A 14,525-nucleotide genomic window follows, 5' to 3' on the forward strand; every position below is an offset into this window, starting at 1 on the left:
GCACAATGCATAACTCAGCCTATTTTAGCAGGCTCTACTATGTATACAGCTAGGAAAGCTAATAGAAAAGAACTTAAATCAACAAGCCCTGTGCCATCTATAATAAAATCCCAGGCAACTTTTTATAAGTTAAATTATTGTTCCTGGATGAAATACTTTTAATTAATATATCTAAAAAGAAAATTTGCTTTTCTATTTAGATCAAGTCCAAAATATACTTAGAACTGTGCTATAGATTAATAACTAAGACCAGTTCAAACTAATTATTTCCTTTCTCCATTCTATAACTTTTAAACACCCCAGTATGATCTTCAATGGTCCAAATGATTTTTCATCTGCTGTACAGGTTATGGGTAGACAGCTTTTCACTGACATTCCTTTCATGAGTAAGACCTTGGAATGTTTTTCTATATTGTGTGATATATAAATATGTTGTTCAATGTTATTTCAAGGACTTGTTGAAGAATCATTGGCCACATTGGAAAACTCCTAATATGAATGTTAAGATCTTTATATGCAATTGGTCAATGTTTGTGATACAAACAATATTACAAATCTACGCTTCTTAATCATTGTGATTATTGTCTGGAATCTGCATAGGAAAATAACTGCCGATGCTGGTACAAATCGAAAGTATCACAAAATGCTGGAGTAACTCAGCAGGTCTGGCACCTTCTTCTGAAGAAGGGTCTCGACCCGAAATGTCACCCATTCCCTCTCTCCTAGATGCTGCCTGACCTGCTGAGTTACTCCAGCATTTTGTGATTGTCTGGAATCTGCTCAAATAGTGCTAAGAATGTTTGCATGCATGCCCATATGGCTCAATATTGTAGGTTTTCAATTTCACTAAAGCTGGTATGCATCACAGTAAAGTAGCTCAATGATATGCTTTGTGACCTGATCTGTGATACTTTCAACAGTATGTATATGCTAGATTTGTATAGCTGAGTCAAAATTTGTGTGTCTGGAATCATGTCTTGCCCCTTGATGTGAAGCATTCGGCACAGACAGGTCATGTGGAAGTGGCTAAGCTGTCTGGTATGTCTGCTGTACACTGTCCCCATCTCACAAGCAAGGTGGGTATAACAACAGCATGATACATCTTCAGCTGGGTCTTTTAACTGATTCCTCTTCGTTCCCACCTTTTACTTCTCAATCTTCCAAAAGCAGAGCTGGCTTTTGTTTTCTTTTGTTAACTTTGCATTCAATATTAACTGATTTTGAGAGAGTGCTGCCAAAGTGCGTGAATTTGTCCACTACTGAAAGCCTCTGACCATTCACAGGGATATTTGGATCTGTGGATGGTGTGCTTGATGCAGGTTGGTGTATAGTTTCTGTTTTCTTTGTGCTAATTGTGAGGCTAATGTGGTCTCAGGCACCAGCAAATTTGCAAATTTGTGTTTTCCTGCCTATTAGCTTCTGAGCTTGCCTTGAGTGCATGGTCATCAGCAAAAAGAAAGTCCCTTAAAGTCATTAAGGACATTTGCTGTAGTGGAGCAGTCATCACGTTTGCCTCCTATGTGAGTGAAGCTGAAGAAATTCTATCATCTAATTTGCCATTCATGCCCATTAACTCAGATATTGACATTATGAGCAATGTGTTCATGGAGAATAGCTTATTCATGAGATTTGATTCATGAGGTGAACATGATTAGATTATCCCCCAAAGGGTCCAAAGATGGTGTAAATGCCAATTCCCTGGATGGTGAAGTTAAATGGGTGCTGCTGCAGAGGATTTATAAAAGCAGATTGATGGTGTAGGCTTTAAAAGAATGGACAGGGGATGACGTGCTGCTAGTTGGGACATTGTTAAGGAACACAGAAGAATTTCATCACACGTTCTTACAAGGCGTGTCCAGATCTTAAGGCTCACCCCATCCAGCATGGAAGTGGTAAATCAATTAACACACATTTTTGATACAACATCTAATGGTGGATGATTTTGCTTTTGTTGTAGTATTTGAGGTTCAAAACAAATGGATACATCAAAGACGCCTTCGACATTTGGCCTGCATATTGGGGCATTGTCATTGGTATTAAACTTGAATTAGTATTTTCATGGACAACTTGGGCAGAAAGAGGCTGCATAGGATTCCTGATTAATTACTCTCTAAATCTTTCTTTGCTTCCTCCTCCTCCTCCTCCTCTTCCTCCTCATGCTCTTGCTTCTTAGCTTCCGTATATGCAGTTTGTGGTACAGATTGAGCCATTGCCATGACAATGTTGTGCAGCATACAAAAAAGCACATGAATCCTCATACCTGCTGTTTCATTTTTAATTTGTGTAGAGAAACAGGGGGTTCGGCCCACTGAGTTCACACCGACCAGCAATCGCCGCACTCTTACACTATCCTACATACACTAGGGACAATTTACATCTATGCCAAGCCAATTAGCCTACAAACCTGTACGTCTTTGGAGTGTGGGAGGAAACCGAAGATCTCGGAGAAAACTCACGCGGTCACGGGGAGAACGTACAAACTGTACAGATAGCATCCGTAGTTTGGATTGAACCCGGGTCTCTGTCGCTGCAAGGCAGCAGCTCTACTGCTGCGCCACTGAGCCACCCAATTAATATTGAATGCAGCATTGAATACTGCAGGGTATTCAATGCTACAATGCACTAAAATGCTGAGAACTATATTCTGCACTCTATCTTCCATTTTTCTCGATCTTTTGTACTTGAGTTTGACTTAATTGTATTCATGTATGATATATCTGCTCTGTTTGGATAGCACACAAAAAAAAGCTTTTCACTGTTGCTTGGCATACATGACAAGAATAAACCTAAACCTAGCTCAGGAAATAATTTATTTCTCAATCTGCCAATGTTCTATGCTGTAAAAAGCTCTTGCCCACAATAAACCATACTTTTAGTTTGCCGTGGTTATTGAAATCCAGATGGCACAGATAAAATATATGCACCAAAATTGCTGCTGGGATACTGGTGCTGACCTACATGAGTTGCAGTCTTTGGTCACATACCAGCTTGGTGCAGACAGAGTGAAATCTTTTTCCATTATGATGCCTGGCAGAAATAACACAATGAAAGTTCTTGATCTGAAAAGTTAATTCTGCTCCTCTTTCCACAGATGCTGCCTGACTGGCTAAATGTCTTCAGCTATTTATTTTTAATTTGCACTTCTCTGTTGCTGTAACATAATATATTGCAGTCTGTTTATTTTCTCTTTTACACTACATGTTATAAAATGGTAGGATTTGCCTGGATAACATGCAAAACAAAGTTTTTTACTATATCGTGAGACATGTGACCATAATAAATCAATATCACTACCAATGCCATTTTCTATTTTTATTTCAGGTTTAACATGTTTTCCACAAAGTGCCAAGCATGCAGTCAGTGCACCCCACTTAGACCCAGAAAGGTTCCATGGCAGAGTTCTGAACAAAGGTTTGTAATACAACCGTGTAACAGTATTTATTGATAGACTTCATTGACTTAACATCTTAACTCTACCTGTCTCTCCATAATGCTGCCTGACCTGTTGAGCATTTCCGGTATCCTCTGTTTTTGTTTCCAATTTCTAGCATCTGTCATTTATGTTACTTGAATCCTGGAAGAGTTATATGCTCTCTCTAATATTGGCCTGCAGCAAAAAAAAATAGACGGTTTGGAGAGCACAAATGTCCTCCCTTGCTTAACAGCGGGTAATGATCTTTGAGAAATATCTCACAAATATACCCAACTCTTCTATACAAAGAACCAGATGTGTAAAGTTTAATTGCCAAGGTGGACTTCACATCTACTAGCAAACCAATCCTTAAGCTACTTTGTGACTGATGTCATATTACAGAAAGTTTCAATGAGGATGCCCTTATTGATGGGCAGATTGTACCTCAAAACCATTCAACTTTGTTTCATGTATATGCTGGTCTAGGAAACGTGACAGAGGCTTAAGCTCATTGTTCACTAACAATATTCATCGGTTACAATTAGATTGTTTTTTTATTTGTTCTGCTTGTCTGCTATTGCTGGTAATGTATTGTGCAGGAATTTGAACAAAAATGTATTTAAACAGAAATTTAAAACCAAAGTAAAATACGGTTAATAGTTTCTGGAAATTATATTTTATCATCATTTCTTACCTGCACTGGGCTGGTACAAATCGAAGGTATTTATTCACAAAATGCTGGAGTAACTCAGCAGGTCAGGCAGCATCTCGGGAGAGAAGGAATGGGTGACGTTTCGGGTCGAGACTCTTCTTCAGACTGATGTCAGGGGGGTGGGACAAAGGAAGGATATAGGTGGAGACAGGAAGATAGAGGGAGATCTGGGAAGGAGGAGGGGAAGAGAGGGACAGAAGAACTATCTAAAGTTGGAGAAGTCGATGTTCATACCACTGGGCTGCAAGCTGCCCAGGCGAAATATGAGGTGCTGTTCCTCCAATTTCCGGTGGGTCTCACTATGGCACTGGAGGAGGTCCATGACAGAAAGGTCAGACTGGGAATGGGAGGGGTAGTTGAAGTGCTCGGCCACCGGGAGACCAGTTTGGCCAACGCGGACCGAGCGCAGGTGTTGAGCGAAGCGATCGCCGAGCCTGCGCTTGGTTTCGCCGATGCAAATAAGTTGACATCTGGCGCAGCGGAAGCAATAGATGAGGTTGGAGGAGGTGCAGGTGAACCTCTGTCTCACCTGGAAAGACTGTTTTGGTCCTTGGATGGAGTTGAGGGGGGAGGTAAAGGGACAGGTGTTGCATCTCGTGCAGTTGCAGGGGAAAGTGCCCGGGGATGGGGTGGTTTGGGTAGGAAGGGACGAGTGGACCAGGGAGTTACGGAGGGAACGGTCTCTGCGGAACGCAGAGAGGGGAGGGGATGGGAAGATATGGCCGGTGGTGGGGTCCCGTTGTAGGTGACGGAAATGTTGGCAGATGATTTGTTGGATCCGCTGGCTGGCTGGTGGGGTGGAAGGTGAGAATGAGGGGGATTCTGTCCATGTTGCGAGTGGGGGGATGGGGAGCAAGAGCGGAGCTGCGGGATGTAGAAGAGACCCTAGTGAGAGCCTCATCTATAATGGAAGAGGGGAAGCCCTGTTTCCTGAAGAATGAGGACATCTCTGACACCCTAGTGTGAAACACCTCATCCCGGGCACAGATGCGGCATAGACGGAGGAATTGGGAGTAGGGGATAGACTTTTTGCAGGAGACCGGGTGGGAAGAAGTGTAGTCCAGATAGCTGTGCGAGTCAGTGGGTTTATAGTGGATGTCAGTCACTAGTCTGTCTCCTGTGATGGAGATGGTGAGGTCCAGAAACGGGAGGGAGATGTTGGAGATAGTCCAGGTATATTTAAGGGCAGGATGGAAATTGGAGGAACAGTATAACAGTATAACAGAGCTTTATTTGTCATTCGGTACCGAGGTACCGAACGAAACTACATAGCAGTCATACAAAAAAAGAACACAAGACACATAACCCCAACACAAACATCCATCACAGTGACTCCAAACACCCCCTCACTGTGATGGAGGCAACAAAACTTCCACTCTCTTCCCCATGCCCACGGACAGACAGCTCGTCCCCGACCGACCCGCACAGTCCTCGCAAGGGGATGGAAGTCCCCGGGGCCGAATCGCACCGGGTGCTGAAACGTCTCGCGGCCGAGCCGGGCGATGAAAGGACCTGCGACCAAGCCTTGCGCAGCTAAGTCCCGTGGCCGAGCCGCACCGGGCGATGTTAAGTCCTGCGGCCGAGCCGCACCAGCGATGAAAAGTCCCGCGGTCGAGCTGCACCGGGCGATGTAAAGTCCCGCGGCCGAGCCGCACCGGGCGATGTTAGGCCCCGCAGCCGAGCTGCACCGGGCACTGTTAAGTCCAGCGGCCGAGCCGCACCAGCGATGTAAAGTCCCGCGGCCAAGCCGCACCGGGCGATGAAAAGTCCCGCGGCCGAGCTGCACCTGGCACTGTTAAGTCCAGCGGCCGAGCCGCACCGGGCGATGTTAGGCCCCGCAGCCGAGCTGCACCGGGCACTGTTAAGTCCAGCGGCCAAGCCGCACCGGGCGATGTAAAGTCCAGCGGCCAAGCCGCACCGGGCGATGTAAAGTCCAGCGGCCAAGCCGCACCGGGCGATGTAAAGTCCAGCGGCCAAGCCGCACCGGGCGATGTAAAGTCCAGCGGCCAAGCCGCACCGGGCGATGTAAAGTCCAGCTGCCAAGCCGCAGCGGGCGATGTAAAGTCCAGCGGCCGAGCCGCACCGGGCGATGTTAGGCCCCGCAGCCGAGCCGCACCCCGCGCCGTGAGGAAGAGAAAAGTTTCCCCCACCCCCCCACCACCAATATGTTCGACTATATTTATGAGTTTGTTTATATGAGTTAGTTCCCTCGTGTAGGCATGTGGTAAAATACGTGTCCAGTTAATAGATAAAATATGTTCTAGAATTCCTCAGAAAGCAAAAATTCAAAATGAAGAAATAGTTCATACCATTCACTTCATTATTTATAACTGTCTTCCCAGAGGTTGCTGTATGCAATTATAAATTCAAAACATTCTGCCGATGTTAGTTTTTAAGAAAATTGTGATTTACTATAAATTTCTACCAGTAACCTTACGACTAAAGGATATCGCCATCTAACTTTCCGGAAGTTTTAAGGTTTATTGAATTTGTAATATAAATCATGAACATATCTGGCCACGGATATATAGGGTTGGCGTTTCATATAATCCCAATGAACATAAATTATGTGATTTGAAGTCTTGACTTGAAGTTCTGTTTAAACATCCGGAAAAAGGGCAAACCACACTGCCTTACCCCCTGCAGTTAGTGATTAGTTTCTGTTCTTGTTTTAAAGGTCTATTCCCAATACCTCAGTTTGATGCCTTGCATCATCATCATCAAGGCCCCTTTCCTGCCAACTACACCACCAGCTTCATTCTTTCTGCATTACAATAACCCCAACATTCCCAATTTACCAGTACAGCCTAATAATCAGGATTGGGACCTAACATTCTATTGCTCCATAAGGCTGTGACATTCTACTGTAAAATTTGAGAAGTTTTCCCTCATTTGGAAAGTAACACAATACCAAAGAGCTGCAGTTTGGACATTTTAAACGAGAGACTGGAGCTGATAGCGGAGAAAGGCTGCGGTCAGATTAACAAAGGATGTCACAATCCGTGGGTCCTAAAATGGCCGCAGGACCTCGTGACCAGCCACAAAAGGTAAAAACCTTACATCCCAGTCTCTAGGTTTTCTGCAAAGCCATGGCCAGAACAAAGGATGGGTATTGGCCATGCAGAAACCTACGAAACCAGGTCGGAGTCCAGACACTGGGGCGCTGACATCAGCATACTCACAATGCCCCAAGCCGACCTAAACAGTTCATCTCAGTGAGGGGGCACAATAGCCCATAGAAAACTACCTGGTAGGTGATGGGAAACCAGTTAACACCCATCACCTCACAACGAAATCCCAATTTACACCGTCTGGCCATCCCCGGTATCCCCGAACATAAGCGCAGATCAGAAGAAAACCTCATACATATCTTTTTGAACAAAGAGATTCCAAGATCTGGCGGGAGATAGGACGGGTCAGAAACAGTATAACTGGCCACTACTTTTGGGTGAAAAAGTTAAGTCAACTCGAGAAGAAAACCTGCAAGGAACGCAAGCAGGCAAGACGGACACAGTCAAGAAGCGCAGAGAAAACCGGGTTCGAAGTCAACTGAAGTCAAGAAGAAAGTCGGAAAGAAGAACGGATGGAAGAGAGAGGAACAGGCACGCAACTCGAGAAGAAATACTGCAAAACGAACAGCCCCAGTAATAGCCCCATGGTGAGCATGCACTCCAAATCCTACATATCCTGGACATAGTTTAGTGTAGAGGGGAGGGTGGTTGTGAATAAACGTTGGGTGTGTATTAAAATATGTGTTGGTCAAGGTTGCGATGCGTCGTACGTTCCCCATCTTACAGTCGTGTATGTGTCTTGCAGAACTGTGTTTAAGAATTCATAAGTAAAAGGGTATTCGTGTATATGTTTTGTGGAACTGTGTGTTTCAAGAATTCAGCGAAGAAGGTATTCGGATATATGTCTCGTGGAACTGTGTGTTTTTAAGTTTTCAGCGAAAAGGGTATTCGGGTATATGTCTTGTGAACTGTGCGTTTTGTGATTAATAAATCAAAGGTATTCATGTATTCGGTATGTGTATTATAGATATGTCTTATAGAACTGTATAAATATATTCATGGACAATAGTCCCAAGTGCTGAATAAAAGCCTTTTCATTTAAACCCTGGTTTTGAAATCTGGTCTGGTTGAATTTTTTCTGCACTATAAGAGCTCCTGCATCTAAGCCCAGTGTCTAGAACCGTAAGGGGTGAGTGGGTCGAACCAGTCAGGGGGAACCAGTGTGCACGGCCTGGTCAAGGGATCAGAGCAAGGCACGGGGACCTTAGGTCGGGCGAAAGCTCGGCGCAGAAACCCCTTACACTACCAATACTCGAAACATCATGTATCTTCCTCATAACCTGCATACATTTCAACAATTCATCCATAGCTAGCACATAAGTAAATACACTGTGTGATATTAATCAACGTGCTTCTCTCTCTCTTTGAAGTGATACCCAATTACAACCCAACAATGGCAAACTAGTGACAGACAAGTATAATGCCAGTGGCCAGTGGCAATGAAGATGGCAATGTACACATACCTAATCACATTCTCACCTTCTCACATCCCAATTACTCATTGGCATACAATTCCCTTTGGTTCACAAGCATTTAAATTGCAAATATAGTAACTGATTATGCAGTAAAAATGCCATCTTCATCTTGCTCAATGATTACAGTTTAGTTATTGTCACTACTTTCCTTTCTGTTGTTTTACTTAAACGGACAGTCATTTTCAACCAATCAAATCATTGCATATCCAGCAAAGGGATTGCATTATGTACAGTGACTATCCATCAGCTCAGCATTTATGACTTTGTCACTTACAGATATGACAATCCAGCAATCTCCCAGACAGCCTCCTTGCACTGTGGTTTTCAGCTCATTCATAACTATTTCCATATCATAGCACATACCTATTCTTTACTCCTGTGCTTATTAACCTGTAATGGTTATCATTCATCCAACATCATCGATGTGTTTAAGTCACTGTATGGCCCCATACAATTTCTGTAACCTCATCCAACTCTCCCTATCATGATGACTTGTACTCCTCCAATCTCAAGCATTTCCCACCTCTCCCTAGCCCTCTTTTCTTGAATTCCATCAATGAATTCTGAATTGTGAAAATCTTTCCAGAAGCCCTTTCTATGTGACCAAGAAATTGATCATCTCGTAAATTTCTACATTTTTGATCTTGTCTGATTACTTCCCTATAAAGTTTGCTGAGATACCTTGTTCTATTATCAGGTGCTTAGAAATTTGATCACAACTGTTTATTTCACATCAAGCAGTTAGAAATGTTATTTTTCTCGTGTGAAAGGTAATTTATGGGAATTTTGGTATCACTTTGGAAAATTGTATGGGTACATGTGAGTAGTATTTGGATATCTGATGTGATGGGTGTGCAAGACATGCTTCAAATTATGTCATCTCCATACTGCGTTCCTATTGGAGTGTTGTAGAGTTAATTGGTTTGTATTTTTCCTGAAGATCTGCTGTGCACTTAACCTTTTCTCATTGTGTAAAACTGAACTTGGTTCTCCCTTGAACCCCACTTCCTCACCAACACTCAGTTAAGTATCATCACATCCCATTCATTTGCCTTTTACCCTTTGGTCCATATTTCCTCAAACATGGTACCAACCATACCCACCTAACTTTGATCTCAACTCCCAACTATCACAAATATCAGCCCAGAATTCCTTAACACCCCTCTTCCAGAAAGTCCACAAAACCTTTTAAGTAGGCTCAGGCTTTCTTCCAATATGGTTTGCCTTTTGTGGCACCCTGCAATGCCTAGAGCTTTGTTCTCTATTGTCACAAATAGAGAACAAATGTTTTATGTACTCAAATTCTTGCCTGGTGCAGTTGCCTTCTGAGATGTTGCCACTTTAAAATAATACATAGATACATAGACATAGATGCATAGACAATAGTTGCAGGAGTAGGCCATTCGGCCCTTTGAGCCATCATGAAGGGCTGCCTCCCGTTCTTGCCATTCAATGTGATCATGGCTGATCATCCACAAAGTACCCCGTTCCTGCCTTCTCCCCATATCCCTTGATTCCGCTAGCCCTAAGAGCTGTATCTAACTCTCTTTTGAATGCATCCAGTGAATCGGCCTCCACTGCCTTCTGTGGCAGAAAATTCCACAAATTCACAACTTTCTATGTGAAAAGGTTTTTCCTCACCTCAGTTCTAAATGACTTACCCCTTAATTCTTAAACTGTGGCTCCTGGTTCTGGACTCCCCCAACATCGGGAACATGTTTCCTGCATCTAGTGCGTCCAACCCCTTAATAATCTTATATGTTTCTATAAGATCCCCTCTCATCCTTCTAAATTCCAGTGAATACAAGCCCAGTCACTCCATTCTTTCATCATATGACAGTCCCCCCATCCCGGGAATTAACTTTGTGAACCTACGCTGCACTCCCTCAATAGCAAGAATGTCCTTCCTCAAATTTGGAAACCAAAACTGCACACAATACTCCAGGTGTGATCTCACCAGGGCCCTGTACAACTGCAGAAGGACCTCTTTGCTCCTATACTCAACTCCTCGCGTTGTGAAGGCCAACATGCCATTAGCTTTCTTCACTGCCTGTTGTACCTGCATGCTTACTTTCAGTGACTGATGTACAAAGACACCCAGGTATCGCTGTACTTGCCCTTTTCCTAACCTGACACCATTCAGATAATAATCTGCCTTCTTCTTCTTGCCACCAAAGTGGATAACCTCACATTTATCCACATTATACTGCATCTGCCATGCATTTGCCCCCTCATCCAATCTGTCCAAGTCACCCTGCATCCTCACAGCATCCTCTTCACAGTTCACACTGCCACCCAGCTTTGTGTCATCTGCAAATTTGCTCAGGTTACCATTAATTCCTTCATTTAAATCATTAATGTATATTATAAATAGTTGCAGTCCCAGCACCGAGCCTTGTGGCACCCCACTAATCACTGCCTGCCATTCTGAAAGTGACTCATTAATCCCTACTCTTTGTATCCTGCCTGGCAACCAATTTTCTATCTATGTCAATACCCTACCCCCAATACCATGTGCTCTAATTTTGCCCACTAATCTCCTGTGTGGGACCTTATCAAAGGCTTTCTAAAAGTCCAGGTACACTACATCCACTGGCTCTCCCTTGTCCATTTTACTTGTTACATTCTCAAAAAAATCCAGAATATTAGTCAAGCATGATTTCCCCTTCGTAAATCCATGCTGACTTGGACCGATCCTGCTACTGCTATCCAAATGCGCCGCTATTACATTTTTAATAATCGACTCCAGCATCTTCCCCACTACTGACGTCAGGATAACTGGTCTATAATTCCCTGCTTTCTCACTCCCTCCTTTCTTGAAAAGTGGGATAACATTAGCTACCCTCCAATCCACAGGAACTGATCCAGAATCTATAGAACATTGGAAAATGATCACCAATGCATCCACGATTTCTAGGGCCACCTCCTTGAGCACCCAGGGATGCAGCCGATCAGGTCCTGGGGATTTATCAGCCTTCAGTCCCATCAGTGCACCCAACACCATTTCCTGACTAATGTGAATTTCCTTCAGTTCCTCCATCACCCCAGGTCCTCTGTCCCCGAGTACATCTGGGAGATTGTTTGTGTCTTCCTTAGTGAAGACAGAACCAAAGTACCTGTTCAACTCGTCTGCCATTTCCTTGTTCCCCATAATAAATTCACCTGTTTCTGACTTCAAGGGACCTACATTTGTCGTAACTATTTTTTTCCTCTTCACATACCTAAAGAAGCTTTTACTATCCTCCTTTATATTCTTGGCTAGCTTACCTTCGTACTTAATCTTTTCTCCTGTATTGCCTTTTTAGTTACCTTCTGTGATCTTTAAAAGTTTCCCAATCCTCTGGCTTCCCACTCATCTGTGCTATGTTATACGTCTTCTCTTTTATTTTTATGCTGTCCTTGACTTCCCTCGTCAACTATGCTCGCCTCTTACTCCCCTTAGAATCTTTTTTCCTCTTTGGAATGAAATGATCCAGCATCTTCTGGATTATTCCCAGAAATACCTGCCATTGCTGTTCCACCGTCATCCCTGCTAGGGTCCCTTTCCAGTCAACTTTGGCCAGCTCCTCCCTCATGCCTCCATAGTCCCCTTTGTTTAACTGCAATACTGACACTTCTGATTTTACCTTCTCCCTCTCAAATTGCAGTTTAAAATAATAAACTGTCTATGTGTTTCTGGCTTGTGTTGAGTTAAATGTTCTTAATCTAGATGCCAGAATATAAGGCTACAATTGGCCACAGCATTGATGGCTTAGAAAAGGAAAAAAATAGGTCAATGTTTCCATTTTCCCTGTCCAGTAACTCTTTCTGCAAATTGACAAATTTAGTAGCTTACTCTGCCATGATATTTCAAAAAATAATGTGGCAGTTTTGAATCATCAGTTGTTACACTTTTCTTCCTGTAAGAAGTATATGGGTTTCAAATCTCACTCGAGAAACTTGTGAGAGCAAAGCTCAGTCCTGGTGTGTGCCAACATAAAGTTCCAGACTGTGGGGTAAAAATTGTGAAATTGTCAGCATAATTGGTAACAATTTGGGAATTTCGTTACATGTTAAGCAGAAATCCTGAAACTGTTAGGTAGTGTTGCTCTGATGTTGAACTCCTCAAGCATTTAAGCCTGGGAGAGGGAATTTGGGCTAAATACTCTACCGTTACTTCTTGCACTTGCTGGAGAAGTCTGTGCCTTGTCCAAAGAAGGTACAAATGGCATACAAATGGCAGAGAACAACTGTAAGAGTTTTTGATAATGTTTTGTAATATAAAGAAACATACATAGACTTTAAATTTAAAATTTGTCTTTTATATCTTTCCGACTATATATTGTTAAATCGCTAATGGCTTGTAAACTTATTTTTTTTAAGTCTTTAAATTTGTTTGGAAGTATTTGGGTCAAAGTGTTTTTTAAGATTTTATATTTAAATTTTTGTTTTGGTTTTAAAGTTTATAGAAGTCTTTTTGGAAAGTTTTTTTTCAGTTTCTGAAACATTCCAAAATAGCTAGAGAACTGCTGAAAGGTTTAATCTTTGCCAGTTCTTGCCAAGTCTGGAGCCACAACATGACCAACTTTTATTAATTTTGGGTGGTACTTATTTTGACCACACCACTTATGATTCAGAGGACTTTGTTTATAACATGTGTGGCATCACTGTGGAAAATATACCAAGCAGTTTATGCAAGTTCCCACCGGCAGATTGCCAAAGGTAGGTACATTTATATAACCTAGGGTAGTGTCTAATGGACAGTTAGCTCTTCTGCTGCCGAAATGTACCCGAATAACAAAAAAAGGCTTCATCGGGTGGATCTTAAATATGTAATGCCACTGTTTGGAGCATGCGTTTCTCTTGGTATCCTGGTCAATATATATGTATTGCACCGCAAATACCACCAAAACATATTATCAGTTCTCTACACCATGAAGAATAGATAATAAAATGGGATCTGATGTACATAAGTTGACCATTGTGTTTCTCATTGTGTTGCAGTACTGATTACACTTCCAATGTCCTTACTAGATGCAAAACGCTTTGGGACATTCTTAGGCAGCAAAATGTCAAATATAAATGCAAGATAATTCTGTTTCTATTTATGGACATTAACCATAAGGACATATGTATGTTCTTCTTCTTGTGTTTGAGGCAGCAGAAATTATGTAACGCCATCCAGGCGCTGTAGCCAGTGAAATGTGTTGTTGTCGAGGGCCTTGAGGTCGACCTCTCCACCAGGGGAAAGGAGGACAATACAGTCGAAAATGACGTGCTGCGCTGTTTGCTGGTCTGCTCCACACACGCAGGCTGCTGATGGACGCAACCCCCAACGATGCATGTTGGCATTGAACCGGCCGACCCCTGTGTGGAGCCGGTTCAGGGCGACCCAGTCTTTGCGGGGCATGTCCGAGCCGGGTGGGGCTGTGGTGTTCGGTGTGACAGTGAATTGAGGAGGTCATGATGTCTGTTCCCAGTTGGTTCTCTATGCTCCTAGTATGTTGAAACCGGAGCCACAGAGGGTCGCTGCATGACGGGAGAAAGGGTGACGAGATGATAGACGTTGAGGTCCCAGTTGCTGTGAATCCTGGGCGAGGGTGGTGCAAAGGATGTTTGGCAAAGGAGGTGGTGCAAAGGATACATAGATCCCCATCCAGAGACTAAGGTTTTACCAAGATGATTGTCACAGAGATCAGCGAATTACAGGATAAGCAAATATAGGCTTACAGGTGTATTGAAGTTGCCCTTACAGCTGAGGCCTAGACCGTTACCATAGTCAACTTCCAAACCACGGGAATATCCAGAAAGTTTCTACAGATCAGTGTAATGCCTCATATTTTCTGCTCACTGCTGCATTACTGAGTCACTGATTC

The 14,525-nt window shown here is 43.1% G+C and overlaps 1 protein-coding gene across 1 annotated transcript in view; it reads left to right on the forward strand.

Moving 5' to 3' along the window:
- Nucleotides 1-14,525, forward strand: part of LOC144606565 (uncharacterized) — a 199,412-nt gene that overhangs the window by 171,367 nt on the left and 13,520 nt on the right. Inside the window, exon 4 of the mRNA XM_078422824.1 lies at nucleotides 3,322-3,411. Coding sequence (XP_078278950.1) covers nucleotides 3,322-3,411 — 90 coding nt within the window. The remainder of the gene's footprint in view (nucleotides 1-3,321; nucleotides 3,412-14,525) is intronic.

This window comes from Rhinoraja longicauda, chromosome 26 (genome assembly GCF_053455715.1).
Source record: "Rhinoraja longicauda isolate Sanriku21f chromosome 26, sRhiLon1.1, whole genome shotgun sequence".
Taxonomy (NCBI): Eukaryota; Metazoa; Chordata; class Chondrichthyes; order Rajiformes; family Arhynchobatidae; genus Rhinoraja; species Rhinoraja longicauda.